General features: G+C 34.8%; 1 protein-coding gene across 1 annotated transcript in view; it reads left to right on the forward strand.

Moving 5' to 3' along the window:
* LOC138310390 (von Willebrand factor D and EGF domain-containing protein-like) overlaps positions 1-21,155 on the forward strand; it is an 89,143-nt gene that overhangs the window by 55,942 nt on the left and 12,046 nt on the right. Inside the window, 20 exon segments of the mRNA XM_069251595.1 lie at positions 321-553; positions 1,458-1,535; positions 2,655-2,805; positions 4,485-4,693; positions 5,228-5,301; positions 5,852-5,915; positions 6,361-6,585; positions 7,065-7,255; positions 7,611-8,215; positions 8,351-9,180; positions 9,182-9,517; positions 10,445-10,576; positions 13,371-13,466; positions 14,557-14,671; positions 16,446-16,708; positions 17,252-17,363; positions 18,690-18,821; positions 19,246-19,395; positions 19,643-19,768; positions 20,101-20,199. Of these exon segments, the coding sequence (XP_069107696.1) occupies positions 321-553; positions 1,458-1,535; positions 2,655-2,805; positions 4,485-4,693; positions 5,228-5,301; positions 5,852-5,915; positions 6,361-6,585; positions 7,065-7,255; positions 7,611-8,215; positions 8,351-9,180; positions 9,182-9,517; positions 10,445-10,576; positions 13,371-13,466; positions 14,557-14,671; positions 16,446-16,708; positions 17,252-17,363; positions 18,690-18,821; positions 19,246-19,395; positions 19,643-19,768; positions 20,101-20,199 (4,221 nt within the window).

Genomic DNA, 21,155 nt, shown 5'->3' on the forward strand with positions numbered 1-21,155 from the left:
AGGAACAGGCGCACATCCTAACACTCGGAGTGTGAAATATGTGAATTTCTTCTCAAGAACAGCACTTTCTATCCCATTTCCTATAAAGTATTCTTTTTATTCTAGTTATAGCGCAAATTTATTATCAATCTGCATCAGGTAAGTCTTGACCGTCTATGGCTATTTGTTATTATCAAAACAATGGAAATGCATAATAAAACATCATTATGTTCTGTTTAAGGAAATTTATAGTTCTATAGGCTTTGCGTGTTATTCAAACCTATTGTCTAAAATATCTGTCCATAGAATTGTTGAAATGAGATATTTTCTTTTGTTTTCAGATCATATTGTAGAAATAACTAAACCTGTTATACGTGTGAAAGTGAAAGGCAGTTCCATATCATTAAATTGTACATTCCATATAACTAATGACGTCATCGCCACTACGTCACCTACATTCCATGTCGTTTGGTATAAAGGAGAGAGAGGCCTATCATCAATAATTCGAAAGACATTCCGAACAGAAACCAGTGACGCAATCCGCGTAGGAAGTGACGTATACGCGGGTAGATCGGTGAGTTGAATACAATAAATCACAGATCATTTCAGAAATTGAAGATGCTCCAACCGCAAAGTGTCATAGAGTTTTATCGGGACGCAATTAATTTTTTTTATTTATTTTTATATATTTATGTTTACCTAAAATTAGAAGCTGAAGCTTTTCAATGGTGGTAATGGTGTAATGTGAGTAACTTTTGTAACTGAAGAAAAATACTAATTCGTCTACTCCTGGTTTTGATAGAGAAAAATACCATTCGTTAGCGGTGTAGCATCTTTAAACTTAAAGGCAAAAAATTTTAAGACTTGATTCTCTACTATTTTTACTGAGAAACGTTTTAATGTTACATGAAGTTTTAAACTGCTCTAGACATTATATCCTTCATTCCAGTACATGTCAAATTGATATTTCCATAGGACTAAAAACAGTTTAATCTTTGATAGTATATACGTAAAAGACAATATCATTTCATCTCAGAAAATGTTATATGGATATTTTCCCCGTTCTCTAAAAGCGAAAAACTTTACATTGGGTCGTTATCCCTTACCATAATTTGTTTCGTCTTTGGCATCGTCAGATTTAACCTGGAAAATGTTATGTTTTACGAAATAATTACTAGCTTACGACCTTAGTCCTATCCACTATCTATCCAATCCTTCCCCACAACTCAAACGGATGATTACAACATTCTTCTCAAACAAAGCACGTGAAATTTGCCGCTGACGAAATGTCGGTTTGTGTAACACAACGGACGCCGTGAGAACATGATGCGAGTTTTATCGCCTGATTGTAGAAAACAGAGTTGTGTTTGCACGTGTTATATGTAGTTTCACATCTGATAAGCAATTTGCGCGTGCAATCGCCATCATCTTCATTAGGTGTAATTAGATCACTGACCGTAATTATCTTATCTTTTCAGATAACATGCGCAGTGCAGCCGGTATCTGGAGCGCCCTCTGGTGAGATATCCAGCGACCCTTACTTCTTGGGCGTCAAGGTAGGCTACTTTGTACAACAAAAATGTTATCATTAATATCTCAGTTACATATTCCCATTTCCCATTCAATATGATACGATCATATAATAAACATGTGTTCATATCACAGTGGGGGGTCCAATGTATGATCAACATTACACGTGCTTGTCATTGAAGATTTTATAGGGAACGATATGCGTATTATATAATATTGAAATTTGAGAAATATTTGAAAATATTTAACAGAAGGCCTTTCAAATAATTGCACGATTTAAAAAAATAACACTTCTTATAAGAGGCAAAAGTTTAATTAAAAACCAAAACGTAAACGGATTCAGGAGAGACAAAGCTTCTTTGAACATGCAATGGGGCAACATGTATATTTACGCAAAAATCTGAGAATTCCCGTTTACAGTTTTTGTTAGAAATAGAATAAAAGCTGAAATAAAATATTTAAAAAACCAAATGCTTTATGCGTTTTTCGTCATTTTGTTATCCAATTCGATTACTGTAAACCAATTTTTTTTGCGTGTGATTTACTTTCGCGAATTTCATGATTTCAAGTAAATTCGCTAAAGTTTATCTCGGCGAATTAAAATCTACATCATCTATATCGATAGGAATTATCATTCAATTGTTAATTCAGCGAATAGTAATCTTCGTGAACTTCTTTTGAAATAAAAATATCGCAAAATTTAATAGGCCATCGGTGTGTATTTTCTGGTGTTACTAATGCTTTTAAGGAAACTTTTTTATTTTGATCCGGAAAGTTAAGTCTGTAAGTCGCGGGAAATCAAAAAAAGTCGCGGGACATCTGGTCACATCCAATAAATGAAAGCAATTACAAGAACGGTAACTCGTATAAATCTATTCATTGCAAGTTTAGCGCAAATGTGATCTTGAAAAGATTAGTATCAATAGTAAATTTATACAATCGTTATCATTTCTATAAGAACGTAAACACATTTCAGCGCGATATTTCTCTGTACGTTTATAGCTCGTATCAAAAAGAAAGTCGCAGTTGTTTTCTCTGAATTAAATAACTGTACAAATATATTCTGTAAATCAACGATTTTTTTGAGTGCGATAAAAGTTCACAAGAAATTAAAACTCGCGATGATAAATCACCGCAATATACAGATACAAGACGGTAACGTCACCCTAACAGAGGACAGCCCCGTACAGAACCTCACATGGGTATCACGACTACCTATTCTATGTAACAAGCGACGGAGAAGGCGAGCTAACTCGTGTGGGGCTAATCTCATCTTCAGGCTAGACTCAAACTCAGGTAATGTAGCTGGTACTAACCTTGTCTTCAGGCTAGACTCAAACTCAGGTAATGTAGCTAGTACTGACATCATATTCAGGCTAGACTCACCGCATCTTCAGGCTAGACACAAACTCAGGTAATGTAGCTGGTACTGACATCATATTCAGGCTAGACTCAACGTCAGGTAAAATAGCTAGTACTAACCGCATCTTCAGGCTAGACACAAACTCGGGTAATGTAGCTGGTACTAATCTCATCTTCAGACTAGACACATCGTCAGGTAATATAGCTAGTACTAACCGCATCTTCAGGCTAGCCTCAAACACGGGTAATGTAGCTGGTACTAATCTCATCTTCAGACTAGACTCATCGTCAGGTAATATAGCTAGTACTAACCGCATCTTCAGGCTAGCCTCAAACACGGGTAAAGTAGATAGTACTAATCTCATCTTTAGGCTAGACTCATCGTCAGGTAAAATAGCTAGTACTAACCGCATCTTCAGGCTAGCCTTAAACACGGGTAAAGTAGATAGTACTAATCTCATCTTTAGGCTAGACACATCGTCAAGTAAAATAGCTAGTACTAACCGCATCTTCAGGCTAGCCTTAAACACGGGAAAAGTAGATAGTACTAATCTCATCTTTAGGCTAGACTCATCGTCAGGTAATATAGCTAGTACTAACCGCATCTTCAGGCTAGCCTTAAACACGGGTAAAGAAGCTAATACTATCTCATATTCAGGCTAGACTCATCCTTAGATAAAATAGCTAGTACTAACCTTGCAGTAGCCTTAAAATCAGGTTCTGCAGCTGGTACTAATATCATTTTCCGGGTAGACTCATACTCAGGTATTGATTTATATTTGTAAGATCATACAACGTTTACTCTGTAACAAGGCACGGAGAAGGCGAGCTAACTCATGTGGGGCTAATCTCGTCTTGACACTAGGCTCTACATCTATGAAAGAAAGTTATATAAGCTTCAAGTCTGTTTTCCAATCTTAAATATCTAATGTTTTGCACTATAATTCTGTATATGCATGTCCAATGAAAAATAAAATATTGTTAAAACTAGGCAATAACAACTACAGGTTCTGTTACCGTTAATACATCGAAGTGTTTTAAATGTCATAACAATCGTAACAGCCACTATTCTCTATTTACTGTTACTATATAATACATTTTCTTTTCGACTAGAACAGGTCTTTTTTATTAGCATTCTAACAGTCTTTGTGATATCAATGAGTAATATAATTCCCTTTTTCATACTGTATCATCGTTATCATACTTTCCTAAATCTTAATTACGCAAATCATGCCGTTTAATTTGTTTCCTTTACTTTGAGGAAAAAATATCAGCAAAATATTATTCCCTTTTTCATAATGCATCATCGCTATCATACTTACCTTAATCTTAATTACGCAAATCATGCCGCTTAATTTGTTTCCGTTTGAAAAAAATGTGTAATCATACATTTTCGAAGACTTAACAGAATTGCTTCATTTTCAATATCTTTTCAAATTCTTAATATTCAATTTAGTTTGAGTTAGCAATCCGTATAAAAAATTACATGACTAGAAATAGGAAACACAGAGAATTAAACTTGTGATCAAACTGTAAAATAACTGTCTTATTGTTTTTCTATTCCCTTCAGGAAAAACAAGCATATCAAATGAAGAATTTGATTTCTATTTCAGAAGACAGTTTTTCGAAGGTCTTGTTTTCCTCCTGTAAAATACCCCTTCGGAGAGTTAAGCGGTGTCCTAGGAATATATGTGATTTAAGCCAAATCATGGTCGGTGTGGCCAGAAACCTGTATAATCTGGAACCAGAGGAATATGATATTACTGGAGACATATTCTTCCAGGACGGACGACTATGGGAAGGCGCGCTGTTTAAATCTTACGTTAGTATTTGAGATTCCTTTCTAAATGAACAAAATAATGGTCAGTTGAAAAGGTAAAAGGTTAACTGTAACACATTTTTTTCCCGTAGGAAGGTTTCATTTTTGATAAATAATTATTTGCTGTGGACATAACTGATGGAAACATATTGCATTGTAATATTTATATTATAGGTATTGATTATTGATTAATGATAATTTTACTTTTCTTTGAGTGTTTGACGAACTCATATACATTGAACTGTAAATGTACATATTTTAGTAGTAATGATTATTTAGCACTTTTCGCGGAACCTTTGTTGCGCTAATTTATTTTCAATGTTTTGTTTATGACGCTATTATGGTGAACATGATAATGTATCATTGCGCCAAACTGTTCGAAATTGTTTTGCGCTAAACTTTAATTGCATCGAAATAAGTACATAAGCTGCATTTTGTACGACTGATTTATTCTATATTTATTTTTGCTGTAAATCAAGAAAACAAAAAAAGAAGCATTGTACTATTTTGTTCTTATCATTTGTCATTGTTTTGTAGTTAACTGTATATGACCTACCATCGGCTACGTGTTTTGCTGTGTCGGGAGTACAACTTTTAACTTTTAATTTGAGGTATGAACACACACAAGGATAGGGAACATAAGACTATTTTTTTTAGTTTTGCAACCATACTCCTCACGAATGATCACATTAGATACCGACATCGTCAACATAAAAATAACTTCTTTAAACGTAATGTACAATTTACACACCATTTTCCATGTATTTTCACGGAATTCTGTCAAGCACTTCAGAAAATAAATAATTATAATGGTAATGGTGAAATAAATATTTTATTAAATTTGTCCCTATCTAATTTAAGGCCATTGATGAGAAAATTACCATTTCGTCCAAAAAATTCTGTTTGTAAATCTTGTAGAAACAATGCCTAGTAAACGTTGGTTGGAGCATATTGGTTACACATCAATTTTGTAGATAGGCCATTCCATGAGAGACAGGGGGGAGGTAACAAGAGAAGGGTTTTGCTACATGTTTACTAGATTAAAGAGACAGTGACAACCTTCTCACCTACCTCCTTGGCTGAATGAACTGCTCCGTATCTTTTAAACTATCACAGACTTGCAAAATTGTTTAGGATAAAAATGTACTATCCTCTTTACAGGAAAGAAAGACTAAGAAGGCGAGGAACGTATGTTTTATTCCAAAGTACTGATAGTAAAATAGAGGTAGGTATGGATATGATTATTTTTTACATTTGGTATGTATTATTACTTTCTTGGTGTCCTTTCTCGTCATGATCATGGACAACATATGATGTAAAAGCTGCTATGCAAACAATAAAATTAATTTAAGCAAAATAAATCTAAAAAAAGTATCATAGTACAAATTGAAATTTGTTCGCAGATTTTATTTTCATGAATTTCTTTTTTTCTGCGAATTATGCGGTAGCATTTTGCTTTGCTTTCTTTTATCATATTGTAGCACAGGTGAGAGTATTCCTATTGTCATATTCTATACTGTTGGTTAATAATCATACTTTTTCTGAAATTGGGTAGTGTTATATGGCCGGCCGAGTTATAGACCTTGACCCAGTATTATACTTATATTAGAAACGAACACCTGTGATTGTAGCAATGATAATCATGAATGAATGAAACTTGAAATTTGCAGATACATATGCGTGTTCGTCACTGCTCGAAGAAAGGAGGCCTATGTATATGTGGTGTGGTGTTGAGGTACAAAGAAAATGTTGTCACTATTGATATGTGTCGGCAAAATACAAGAAGTGAAGTGGACGACATCGAGGTAGACTTCCGGTTACAGTCTTACGGCAGCGGTGGACCAATCGTTTCCAATATGAAGGTTTTGGAGGGAAGGAACAATCGTCTAATTCATGTAGGTTTAAAGTGTAAATTGTTTCATATAGACAAACACAGTATTTGGTTAATAAAACTTTCTGAATGGTTTGATTTTTTTCTTTGGGTAATTCAATGTACACAAAATACTACGAAAATATTTTCATGGTGTAGATGATGTAGATAAATGTGCTAGAGAGAATCATCGAAACTCAAATAAAATTATCTTTATTTTTTCAAAATATACAAACACATTTCTCCACGATCACCTCTTTTTTTCAATATTGTCAGCTTTGCAAAACATACACGGTACTTCCGATGATTTTTTTTATCAAATTAATGTATAATAATTACACGTATTCCATTGATATTTCATATCTTATTAACCTGATTTAAAAATATAAATTCAACCGCCTGTATTAAATTATTATTTTAAACATAAAATTATGTCAGATGTATATGGTGCGTTTAAAATCGTCATTTTCCATTAAAGATGATTTCTAAATATGATTCCTTTAGATACTACTAAACGCAGAAGCACGTGTTCGCCTGGATATAAATTCCGGAGAGATGGGTATTGCCGTCCATGTATCCGGATATTACACAGGAAAGGCGGAGGGATTATGCGGACCAATCACATCAGTCGATATATCTTCTGGACCGGAAGTAAACAGACTGCCTGCGCCACCTACTAGTGCGAATTCATGGAGGTATATACTACTCATATTTTGCGATACTTTATTGAGATGTTGTGTAACACTTATTTAATTGATGGTTATTAATATAATCTATGGGTTTTAATAAGGAGGCGCACCAGTTGGTCATTTTAATTCTGTGTTATATTCATGGCATCTAAATTATCATTAACCTAAGATCAGTTCAATTTTTTTTATGTAAAATTCTTAGTTCTTATGTATAAGAAGGAAAACACTCAGTTTGCTTAATTAAATTTACAACCAGTCGTGATGCTATGAATAACAAAATACAAATGAAGGACACCATATTGATTATTTGCAGTTATTTTTATGTTTTAAAGAAAAATAACAATGACATACTTTTGATTAGGTTTGCTCCTGATCGCAGTTATTTTGACCGCACACCTGCACCAAGCATGGCCAACGAATTTGATGTCGCTTGCGATTGTTCTTCAGCGTCAGCGGGCAACCCTTGTCCGGAAGTGAAACCATTTGTGACGTCACATCCGTTCAGAAGATTCAAAGACGTCACATATGACTGGTGGAATAAGGTTGTAATACCGCCGGATTACAGATTTGAAGGAGACGAAGATTTGTCTGATATGGATATAGAAGAAACTGTAAGCGAGGCAATCGCTAGTGAAAGATGTGGCGAGTTCGTATTGGCATCGGACATAGCCGACACATGTGCAGAGTACATTCAGGATAAAATACAGTTTATTATAGAGATGTGTATTTCCATGGCGATGATAAACAATGAGTCGTCATGGAAATCAAATATTCTCAGACTTACGGAAAGTATATGTGAATCTACACTAGTTTCTAAACCAGTTGACATGGATACTAATTTAACACGTGATAGCTACATGAATGTGACCATGTGTCCAGGGAATTGTTACAATAACGGATTTTGTAGTGACGGCGGATGTATATGTTACTATGGTTACCAAGGAGTGGAGTGTTTGCAGAAACTAGGTAATATTTTCAATAATTCACTAGTAGGCATTAACACGACAGTTGACACGAAACTAAAGTGTGCTTAAAGTTTTGGGACTCCAAGTGTATAGGTAACAATGATATAAAATGTAAATTAACAATTCTTCATTTCAGTTTCAACGACGTTGTCTACCTCAACTACCTCCTCTACGACACTGTCTCAATCAACTACAACTGCCATCCCAACAACAACTCTGATAACTACCCCTCCAACAACAACAACTACAATTCCGGCGACTACCACTCCAACAACTACAGCTCCGCCGACTACCACTCCAACAACAACAACTACAGCTCCGACGACTACCACTCCAACAACAACAACTACAACTCCAACGACTACCACTCCAAAAACCACAACTACAATTCCTACGACTACTACCACTACCACCACTCTAACCACTACAATAACCACCACAACTACCACTTCAACTCCAACAACCACAACTACCACTTCAACAACCACAACTACCACTCCAACAACCACAACTACCACTCCAACAGCCACAACTACCACTCCAACAACCACAACTACCACTCCAACAACAAACAACTACCACTCCAACAACCACAACTACCACTCCAACAACCACAACTACCACTCCAACAACCACAACTACCACTCCAACAACCACAACCACCACTCCAACAACAACAACTACCACTCCAACAACCACAACTACCACTCCAACAACCACAACTACCACTCCAACAACAACAACTACCACTCCAACAACCACAACTACCACTCCAACAACCACAACTACCACTCCAGCAACAACAACTACCACTCCAACAACAACAACAACTACAACTCCAACAACAACAACTACCACTCCAACAACCACAACTCCAACTCCAACAACCACAACTCCAACTCCAACAACCACAACTACCACTCCAACAACCACAACTACCACTCCAACAACCACAACTACCACTCCAACAATTAAAACCACCACCACTCCAACAACCACAACTACCAAACCTACAACCACAACTACAACTCCAACGACTACAACTACTACTCCAAAAACTACTATACCTATAACTACTACCACTCCAACAACCACAGCTACCACTCCAACTACTATAACTACCACTCCAACAACCACAACTACCAGTCCTTATTCGACGAAAGTTGTCACAACCCCGCGTCCTGTTCTCCAGATACCATTTACCACATGTGACACACGATCGGGCGGATGCGGAAGTATCCGAATGTACCTTAAACGACCTCTGAAAAATTTTAGCGGAGGGTGTGCAGTGCGTCAAGTTCAGGCAAGTGGGACACACACAATATAAATGTTTATAGCTATAATTAATTTTGCCGCATGGAGGATATAATGGTGCATATTGGGTATACAATACATAATACGGAAATCAGAAACCTTTGTTGTTTTGAATTCAGTCGTGTGATCGACAGGTACAACCTTTTAATTAAGGACGGCTTCCTCCTTGAGCAAATGGAACTTTTTACAATCTTTTACAATGCTATTTCACTGAAGACAGATAGCAGCACATTCTAACCGATCAGTCATCTAAGTACCCTGTTCTGGACGTTAAATGTGATGCTACCATTACTATAAAAATAATTTTCAAATAGAAAATATCAATCACAAATTAGGTCGCCTTTTATGAACATGGGGTTAGCGAACTTTAGTTACTAAAACGAAAACAAATCCCAGAAAGCAACACAGTAAACATAAAATATCCTATAAAGTAATACTAATATAGAGGAAAGTTCACATAAATTATGAATAAATAAGTGTCCTTTCTAATATGCCAGTTGGAAAAGGTGGGTCTTGTTGTTTTAGCAGCAATAAATGCTAAAGGTAGATCAATTCAAAGGAAACGGCATATTTACTCAGTCGCATGTGTCCATCTGTCTTGGTTCTAGTTTTTGGTAAAACCAGGGCCCAGTTTCACGAACATTCCTTAAATTTAAGGAATCCCTTATCTTAAAATTCTCCATAGGAAAGCATTACGGATTTTAAGGAAACTCTCCTTAACTAAAGATTTTTCCTTAACTTTTGTAATGCCTTCTTATGAAGAATTTTAAGTTAAGGGATTCCTTAAATTTAAGGAATGTTCATGAAACTGGGCCAAGAAAGTTGGCATGTTCCGACTGAAATAACCTTACTGAAGTGTAAGTTTAATGAGGTCCTGGGTCTTGATTGGTAATTGCCTTATATGGTCTGATTACAGTTTAAGGACGGAGTCTGGGTACCCAGTAGTAACATGGAGAGGACAGTCATGCGTTATATCAATATAGAAACGGTGGAGTGTCTCCTTCCACAGGAGTCCCGAGGGACGAACTTTACAACGTACCAGGCATATGTAAGTATAGAGAATGCACATATCTCTCAAGACTCTTCGGAAACTCGGATTATTGGTTGTTTTATTTACATTAAGGATTATAATAAGGACGACCTTCCCTATATGCGATGTGTATGAGTGAATGGATGTGTATTTTGGGAGGCTGCGGTATGTTTGTGTTGGGTCTCTTTACAATAGGAGATTTCAGAAAAGATGGCGATGACGTCACAAAAAGGTACATCCGGGCGCTCAAAGGTACAACTCCGTATAGCTGTACACATTAACATGGTGGGAACATAGCCGCTTGCGATGTTTGTTTACATTTTATTGTAATAAATAGTACGGCAATCCATGTACTGTTTTTTTTTTTCAATTTCAAAAAGTGTAAATAGAAATATGTAACAATAATATATAAATATAAACATATGGTATTCATATATTTTACTATGTTTATACTCTATTTTCGACCGCCACGAGAAAAAACACGGTCGCCATTACGTATAAACATTGACAGAATATTGCAAATATCAGCTTGAAATACATATTTAATTCCAAGTTCCCAAAAATATCATACTCACACTTTAATAAGCGATTACCGTTTTCTAAGTATTACTTGCTAAAACACTTTACAATGTGTGATTATGACTAAATAAAAATTTGCTTTCGTAGATTACCCCAAGCGCATGGCAGCCATTACGTATACAGTACTGCCGAGATCCCGAATTTTGTCCTTTTCCAGAGTCTTAAAATTGCGTATTCTGGATAACTTTTTCGTCTGCAATTTTGGAATTTAGTTTATGACATACAAATGCGTCAGTTTATGGTTGCTTTTTACTATATTTTAAAACAGAACTTGGAGTATTTTAGAATTCTCTATGCCATGCGTAATGTGTACTGGTCGGCATGCAGTACTACTACGATCTGTATTCATAAATTTAAATGTTGTCTATCTAACATGTATTTAAATTATTTTAAAGTAATTTCACTTCAATTTGAGAATTCACATAGCAGCCCGTGGAATAAAAGCGACTGAAAATTAAAAAAAAAATGAAATTTACAACGATTTCACCATTTTATATTTCGAGATATCGGCAGCCATACGTGTACATTTACGTACACATGAAGATCTGCTTGCGCGTTTAACACAGTTGTTAACAGCATTCCTTTAAAACAAGATTTATATGGTAAAGAACGAAATATATATCTTTTTAGTAGTTTTTGAGATATGTTTTGGTAATTACGTATTAATATTATTAATTTACCAAACTATGGGTTGTGGCCTGAGGTGATCTACCAGCGAAGCCATGCACGAGCGGCCGTGGTCTGACCAGGTGGTTCCTATTTCGTTATATAAATAGTGTTGTTAACAGGTTTTTCATGTGTAACAGAAACATGACACAATAAAATCAATTATCTATTCATAACTTTTTCACAGCATAGATTTCTACGTGATAAAAACCGGGTATGTGTGACAGCCCGGCATCGCTTCGCAAGCTGGCTTCAACACTAAATCTACACAAATATGTTAAGCAATAAACAATTGTAAATACAAAAATGTCTGTAACCTCTGAAAAAATAAGAAAGCATTTTAAAATCGGAATTTGCAAGTATGAAAGTGTATTCTTGTGTCAAAGTATCGATTGTGTAGCAGACTACATCTGTTATTGTTTTTATTAGTCGCCATACTGTGTTTGTACCTTTGAGGACCCGGATGTTAACTTTCTGTGACGTCACGCCATTTTTTCTGAAATCTCCTAAAGTGGAAGTTATTGCCAATTTTAGAGTGCTATCTCGCAAGCATACCGTCAGAGGCACCGCGCAGCACACCTCAACCGGTCACATTACACTGACAATGGAAAAGGATTGTACAAAGTACACGTTCCATGTATTAAAATTGATTATGAAGTACAATGGATGTACAATGTATAAATTAGATGTATAGTCAGCGGGTCGGTTTAATATTCACATAGGCTGTGAAATCAAGATGTCAGAATTCAATTTGCAAAGCCTTTAACGGCACCAAAATTCCCGTATGTAAAACGTCACTAACAAACAGTTCAACCTCAAAATTCGCGACCGATTAGCCACCAGACGAACGCTCTCCTAAAGGAGCAAACCTCACTAGCCGAATCTAGTAAAGCTTGAAACCTTCCCGTTTTGGGAAGTCTAATTATTTGTATTTATCAATTTCATAATATAGATTAAAAATATTGGTTTCAAAATCTAACTTCGCATTGTTTGTACAGAAATACAAAAAAGTTTCATGTGTTATAAAGGAATATTTCGTTTTTCGATCGAACGGTTGCATGTACAGGTCGTGTGGAGCAAGTGCACAGCTTTACACGTGTCAATATGCATGCTCACGTGCCAATACACGTGTTTCATTTTTAAATGTCAGATGAACTTGCGGCCAGGATATGCTCGTTCAATATGTTGAAGGTTGAAATATCGGAGAACAGCAATCGCCTTCAAAAGAAAATGAATTTAAAAATATGGAATCATTATAATTGTCAGGTGCAACGTAACGGCTCTACTTAAAAATATAATTGAAAATAATCCAATGTGTCCTTGTAGGATTGCTTACTTTCAATCTTCCTTTACATCGTACATATTTGCTCATAACTCGAACCTTGTGGTAAACACATGTTTTGTTTACGTTATCTCAGATTTTTGTTAAACCCCAAAATAACTTTAAAAAGTTATTCTATGTGTTGGGCAAATGTACAATACAAGAAAGCGAGACGAAATTGATTTACTATACCTACATGATTATATTTACATGTCAGCCTTGTCCAAGATAGATTTTTCTTTACAGGTGTTTGATTCCCTAGGAAACAGGCTATCGAATATGGTTTCCGCTGTAGACAATGTCTGTCAAACATGCACAATGAAAACGGGATGCAGCTTCCGGGTACGTTTGTGGCAGGGGGAAATACAAACTCATTCACCATTTTTATATTTTTATTAATATATTGACATGACGCAACTAAAAAGCGTCTTGATATAGAAAGTTGTGAGTACTAGACACGGGTCTGATGTATTAAAAATACTGATAATTAAGCATTGATGTCACTATTTTTAAAAATTCTGTCGGGTTATGAAAGAAAGTTTGAAAATATAATTTAATATGACTTTTTTATTTAAATTTAGCACGAAAACAAAGAAAAATTGATTATTAATTATTAAATAAAAAAAAATGAATGTCATGTTTATGATGTGCTGATTTTTTAAGTTAAAAGTATTAAAGTACGTACTTATTATCAAAGATTGTCATCCATCTCCATGTAGTTTTTCTCTTTGAGGGTTGTTGAACTTAATAAAAAACATAATATATCTCCTTCTTCCGGTAGCATAACCATGTTTTTAGCGGGAGAGATGAAAGCAGAGAGACATACAATGCTGTCTAGCCTCGGCAATGGACTCTTGTTCTCTGAAATACATTTTTATTTGTATATTTGTATCACTTTAGAACCATGTTTTCTCGCAAAAAAAGTTTTCTCGAAAGAAAAACAAGGAGAGGGGTGGGGTCCTAAGGAAATTGTCTTCTACAGAAAATAGACAGAGGTTTTTGAGAAAGTTTCCATTTGACTTTATTTTGCCTTCATTATCCTTATCTACCCGTGTTACATGGTTTTGTAATAGGACAACACGTGTTTATTATTTTGTAATAGGACAACACGTGTTTTATTATGTTGTAATAAGACAACATGTGTTTTATTATTTTGTATTAGGACAACCTGTGTTTTATTATTTTGTAATAGGAAAACATGTGTTTTATTATTTTGTAATAGGACAACACGTGTTTTATTATTTTGTAATAGGACAACACGTGTTTTATCATTTTGTAATAGGACAACACGTGTTTTATCATTTTGTAATAGGACAACACGTGTTTTATCATTTTGTAATAGGACAACACGTGTTTTATTATTTTGTAATAGGACAACATGTGTTTTATTATTTTGTAATAGGACAACACGTGTTTTATTATTTTGTAATAGGACAACACGTGTTTTATCGACAACAAGTGTTATAGGAAGGGCTTTGTGAACACAAACAACCCTTGTGAGAAGTGTATACCGGCCCGCAGTGTGACAATGTGGTCTCCTCGAAAAGGCAAGTATTTCACAATAACGATGCATTTGACGGATAAATTAGCTCGAACATTTGAGTATTTCACAATAAGAATGCATTTTAGACCGATAAATCAAACTTTATAAAATACCTTTAAAATCACGAGGGACAATGTAGTCACCTCAAAAAGGCAGGTATTTCACATTAACAAAGTATTTTAGGCGGGTAAATTACCCCGAAAAGGCAAGTATTTCACAATAACGATGCTTTTTAGACGGAAAACTTACCTCAAACAGGCAAGTACTTCACAGTAACAATGCATTTTCGACCGATAAATTACCTCAAAAAGGCAGGAATTTCACAATAACAATGTATCTTAGACCGATGTATTACCTCGAAAAGGCAGGTATTTCACAATAGCAATGTATTTAAGATGGATATATCAAACTTTGTAAACAATATCAGTTATCAATACTTTAAAAGTTTCGAATGAAAATGTAAGGTACCGACTCAAAGGGAAACAAGCGGACATTCTACACCAGGAAACACACTAATGAGTTTGTAATTATTCGACATGGACACTCATGTATGTAATATAATGGACATTTTGCAGTATGCAGTATACCCCTCATTCATCGAACTGATCGCGAGGTCCTGACCGTGTCCCTATACATTTCTTCTAACTTCATTGACATACATTGTTTGTCATAATTTCAGACCAGACAATTTTACTGTCGATAATCGATCGTGACCAACCTCTGATGAGTCGAATGCCCTGTATTTTCATTTCAACAAATTTTATTGCAAAAAAATATGCAAATGGATTTGGCAACAGGCAAAGCCTATATTAGCCATCTCCAAACAAATCCGGTATAGTACAATTATCAACAAAATATTTTAACATTTAACATTACATTATAAATGAATATTATTATTAGTGTATCTCCCCAACCTATCATAGTAGAAAAATCTAAAAAAATCTTTTAGTTTCAGATATATATTCTGATATGCATTGCAATAAATATGTATTTTTTTCTTCATCACAATTGTCACAACCATGCAGTAGATTTTTTGTGTTAAAATACGAGTGGGGGATATTAGAATTATGCCCTGTATTCCTCGAACTATTGATCTAGTCCCCTGCTGTTCGAGTTTTTTACTATGTAATGTTGACTAATACATTATATCGAATCACAGAATATTCTATTGTCTTTTCTTTGAAGTTTATATTCAGTTTAGGTGTTTGCAGTATTGAATGGAAATAGGAAAAATAACATATATTTAATGCATGAAATTCAAAATTTAAAATTTAAAATATGGAACATGTTTGACATCCCAACAGATGTCGATTAAAATATAGACAATGAAATGGTAATAAATTCAAAATCGGAAATTGTCCATTGTTATATGTTTATTAAATTTAGATAGCCAGAGAAAACAAAATTAATGAATATGTTTCGATCTCGATTCATTTTATCATTATCAGACATAATATTTATAAGCTTCTTTTTTATTTTTCATGCGTGTCATTTATAAATTGAACTTGATTGTACATTAAAAAAAATCTTGACGGTTCTTATGTAACTCATGTTTCAAGGCAATGTCACTAAACGCTTTAAAGATTTAACATGCTGCCAACACTATTTTCCATCTCTTATATTAATGCGTATGTACTAAGTGCTTAATATTAATTCATTAATACGCACAATAAAAGAACGAAGCCATGTGAAATTAAATAATTCTGGCAGTACAAAGACAAGTTTTTTTAATCTTATATTGTGATATATTATATGTACTTAAATGGTTGTCGTTTCAGATAATCGTCTACCGATGGTAAGGCTTAAGCAGACCTCTTTTTCCATAATCCAAGGTGATACATTATATACACGACTCGTCGCGTCAGATCCCGAAGGTTCCGCCATAGTGTACAATGTAGATCGACCCGACGCCTATATAAGCCGCCAGGGGATGTTTAAGTGGAAATCCACCGTACGATCGATAAAGAGAAACGGAAGTGCCGAGGTATTCCGAGTGTCAGTAGAAGATAAATGCGGCGGAAAGAATACAATAGTTCTGTTCGTAAGTACACATAAAATGCACTTAAATACTGATGGATTAGGCACATAGTCCAGACACTATATATCTATTGCGGGACGAAATTCAGTGGTCGATAAACATGTACCAATACTTATCAGTTTCAAACGAGTGAAAGGATAAAATAAACAATTGGCGATTTTAATGCACTTGCAGGGAAATAGCAGATTTATATTGAAGTGTATAATTTGCATATATACAATAAACATTACATGTAATTATTAATAGTTTTTTTTTCTATTTTTCTTTTCTTTAAATTGTCTTCAACAAAAATCATAAATTTTGAAATAAAAAAATCAACCAACAAAATTTAACATTTTTTCAAACATTGAGTTTTTAATTAAAACGTTTATAAAGTATGAAGTATATTCTATCAAAGTCATTTCCCTGGTTTAGCTCTGTGCGTATAAATTTATAATTGTAAAACGAGTGTATCAAAAGTATTGTATATATAACCGTTCTATACAAGTTGTCATTTCTTTATGACAACACTATATTCTATTATAAATACTTTTTAAAAATTAACAGGTTGTCCAATATCAGTGCGGATGTAAACACCACGGGGAGTGCATCAGTCGGACTGTGAACTATAACAGAACAGCCAATGGCTACGAGTGTAACTGTCCTTCTTCTTATACGGGTAAGTAATATACGTAAACAATGGCTACGAGTGTAACTGTCCTTCTTCTTATACGGGAATGTAATATATGTAGCCAATGGCTACGAGTGTAGCTGTCCTTCTTCTTATACGGGAATGTAATATATGTAACCGATGGCTACGAGTGTAGCTGTCCTTCTTCTTATACGGGTATGTAATATATGTAACCAATGACTACTAATGTAACTGGACGTCTACTTATACGGGTATGTAATATATGTAACCGATGGCTACGAGTGTAACTGTCTTTCTTCTTATACGGGTATGTAATATATGTAACCGATGGCTACTAGTGTAACTGTCTTTCTTCTTATACGGGTATGTAATATATGTAACCGATGGCTACGAGTGTAACTGTCTTTCTTCTTATACGGGTATGTAATATATGTAACCAATGGCTACGAGTGTAACTGTCCTTCTTCTTATACTGGTAAGTAATATATGTAACCAATGGCTACGAGTGTAACTGTCCTTCTTCTTATACTGGTAAGTAATATATGTAACCAATGGCTACGAGTGTAACTGTCCTTCTTCTTATACGGGTATGTGGCTACGAGTGTAACTGTCCTTCTTCTTATACGGGTAAGTAATATATGTAACCAATGGCTACGAGTGTAACTGTCCTTCTTCTTATACTGGTAAGTAATATATGTAACCGATGGCTACGAGTGTAACTGTCCTTCTTCTTATACGGCTATATGGCTACGATTGTAACTGTCCTTCTTATACGGGTATGTAATATACATAACTAATGGCTACAAGTGTAATTGTATTTCTTTTTAAACGGTTATGCCATATATGTAACCAATGGCTACGAGTGTAACTGTCCTTCTTCTTATACTGGTAAGTAATATATGTAACCAATGGCTACGAGTGTTATTGTCCTTTTTCTTATACTGGTATGTAATATATGTAACCAATGGCTACGAGTTTTATTGTCCCTCTTCTTATAGTAGTAAGTAATATATGTAACCAATGACTACGAGTATAACTGTCCTTCTTCTTATACTGGTAAGTAATATACTTAACCAATAGCTATGCATGCTTCAGTGATAAAGCACTTTAAAAGGATCAAGAGTCTATTACATTGAAACACAAATACACCAAAGCCCCCGCCCCTAAAGAAAAAAAAGAATGAATAAAAGAAGAAGACGTTGACATACACAAAACTTCCTATAGTGCGGAGTCTGGCCTTTTTATGGGACTTAGACGTTTAGCCTATTCAAACAATCAGCCATCTGTTTTCGTATACTGATACTTAATATAGACAATTATAATTTGTTATCTCAGTATCTGTTTTATTTTAAGGATCTCGATGTGAATCCCGGGTGAGCGCTTGTACAAGTAATCCCTGTTACCATGGTGTCGCGTGTGTGGAGGTAGGGGATGGATTTAGATGTGGTCAGTGTCCCGTGGGTATGACCGGAAATGGAATCACATGTAAGCACTATGCAACGTCATCAGAATTTATAAATTAACAAAACGTTTTCTTTTTCAACTTTAATTATAATTGTTTTTCGCTTCTTACATTAGGCTGTGTTTCCATGTACCACATTTGTATATCTTTATCACTTATTGTAGTTTCGTTGTTCGAAAGGTTAAATTGTAATTGTATTTATTCTATTTTGCAAATGTGCGTGCCCATTGAATGCTTTTCGCTGTCTTTTAAAACTCGCTCTTTATTAACCATAGATTTAGTACTTATATATCTTCAACACGTTTTGAGTTTTTACTATTCAATAGATTGAATAGTTTCGCTACATTTTGTGTGCATCAGAAATTACATTATGGATACAAATTAAAGCTTTCCTCGTTTCAATAATTTAACTTGCGATAAAACCGTTAATTGTGTATGTTGCTAAAGGCGATAGAAGCTGTGCCTCCAACCCCTGTTTTCCCGGAGTACGATGCACTGATCTGGCTATGTCCGATCCTGGTTTTACGAATAATGCCTTTGCCTGTGGACAGTGCCCGCCTCACTACCTAGGGGACGGCCAGAGATGCCAAGCACAAAGTATGTACTTCATAGAACAGCATTTCTAATACACTCGTCCATCTACCGTTTTACATACATTCAAAGTTGGTTTTCTTTGGTAAGGAATGTAAAATTATCGATAAGTTAATGTTCATATAAAATCAATGATTTTTTAAAGGTTGTCGTAATCAGAATCCATCAAATAGAAAATTCTGTTTACTCGTCTTATGCAAATTTATTTTCATTTGTTTTTCCTCAATTTTAAAATCCTCTGTTTTCTCTTCAGCCGCCAACATGTGTGACAGAAACGTCTGTTCATCGCTTGTAACATGCAGGCAGACGAGATATTATCCTTATTACAAGTGTGGGGCGTGTCCATATGGTTACCTTGGCAACGGCACAACCTGTACTGGTAAGCTTCATTTTATGTATTTGAATCACTTTGTTTAAACATTCCATGCAACTAACAACTTATCCATCATCCTCCCTCCGTCAAATATATTTGCTTATCCTATTCTATCATGTTCATAATTAACAGTTCCTTCATATTGTTTTTTTTTGTATCTAATTATGAATATTTGGTTTTCGTAAGATAATTTTTTTGAACAATTTCTATTACTTCGTTTATTAATTTCGTTAAAATCCTTACTAATCAGACAATCTAAGAAAGTCCTGAAAAATAACTTCCAGTAATAATTACATTTTTTTAGCTAATTCAAAACTAACTCTTTTATCTCCTACCAGCTAACACATGTAAGCAGTTCTGTCCCCGAAACAGGATATGTGTCTCCCCGGGCGTTTGCGCATGTCGTCAAGGTTACACAGGATTTATATGCCACCGACGTAAGTCATGTGCATTTATGTAAATATATAGTTTAAATGTCGCGTTTGTTCAATGCTGCATGCTATGAATCATTTTATAACGCCTTTGTTTAAATGGCCTTAACGTACTGGTAATTTTTGTGCACTCGACAGCTACTTCGGAAGTAGGTTTGTCAATAACTTCATGCACTCTCTGAGGTGACTGTCCGATCAAATATATATCACATTACAAAATCAAATATCTACGAGCCTATCGCGCCAAGACTATTGTGGAAAAAAACTTACAAATCACAAGTTATACTCTGAAAACTGTTATATGTTTTTCATTATTGACTCTTGTTGCGGTCCATATGGTGTGATATCGCCCTGATAGAATAAAGTAATGACCGAGGACGTAGGTCGAGGTCATCACTTTCGATTCTACTAAGGCTGTATAATTACAAGAAAACGCCGACTGAAGAACAACACTCTGAAGACCTCAATATTTGGGAAACGAAACGAATTCATGAAGGAATATTATCTCGATATTGGAAAAAAACTCAACTCACTTGACCATAGTTTAGCAAATGAGAATATGGAAAATCAGAGCATATCTAATCTTAATATTTATACACCATATTTACTTGCAATCTTGAATACTCTATTATTTAAAAACTTTTAGTTTTCAATATTAATATCTGTTGCACTTATATCATTTGCCAAATTTAACTTTTTTATCAATAAATTCCTCTCATATTTTGTTCCATTTTATTATACACGGTATTGATATCCTCACATTAATTGTACACTTGTAAGGGAAATAAAATTGATATAATTGTACATGTATATTTTTGCACTGCATTATGTTTGATATAACCAAACCACAGACTTATAAAGATGTCACAAAAAGTATTTATGTTCTCAATGGATTGATTTTAACACCTTAAGCACTGTCACCCAAGCCATGTCTAAACTCAGCTATTTATGGCAAAGGTTGT

This window comes from Argopecten irradians, chromosome 16, assembly GCF_041381155.1.
Source record: "Argopecten irradians isolate NY chromosome 16, Ai_NY, whole genome shotgun sequence".
Lineage (NCBI taxonomy): Eukaryota > Metazoa > Mollusca > Bivalvia > Pectinida > Pectinidae > Argopecten > Argopecten irradians.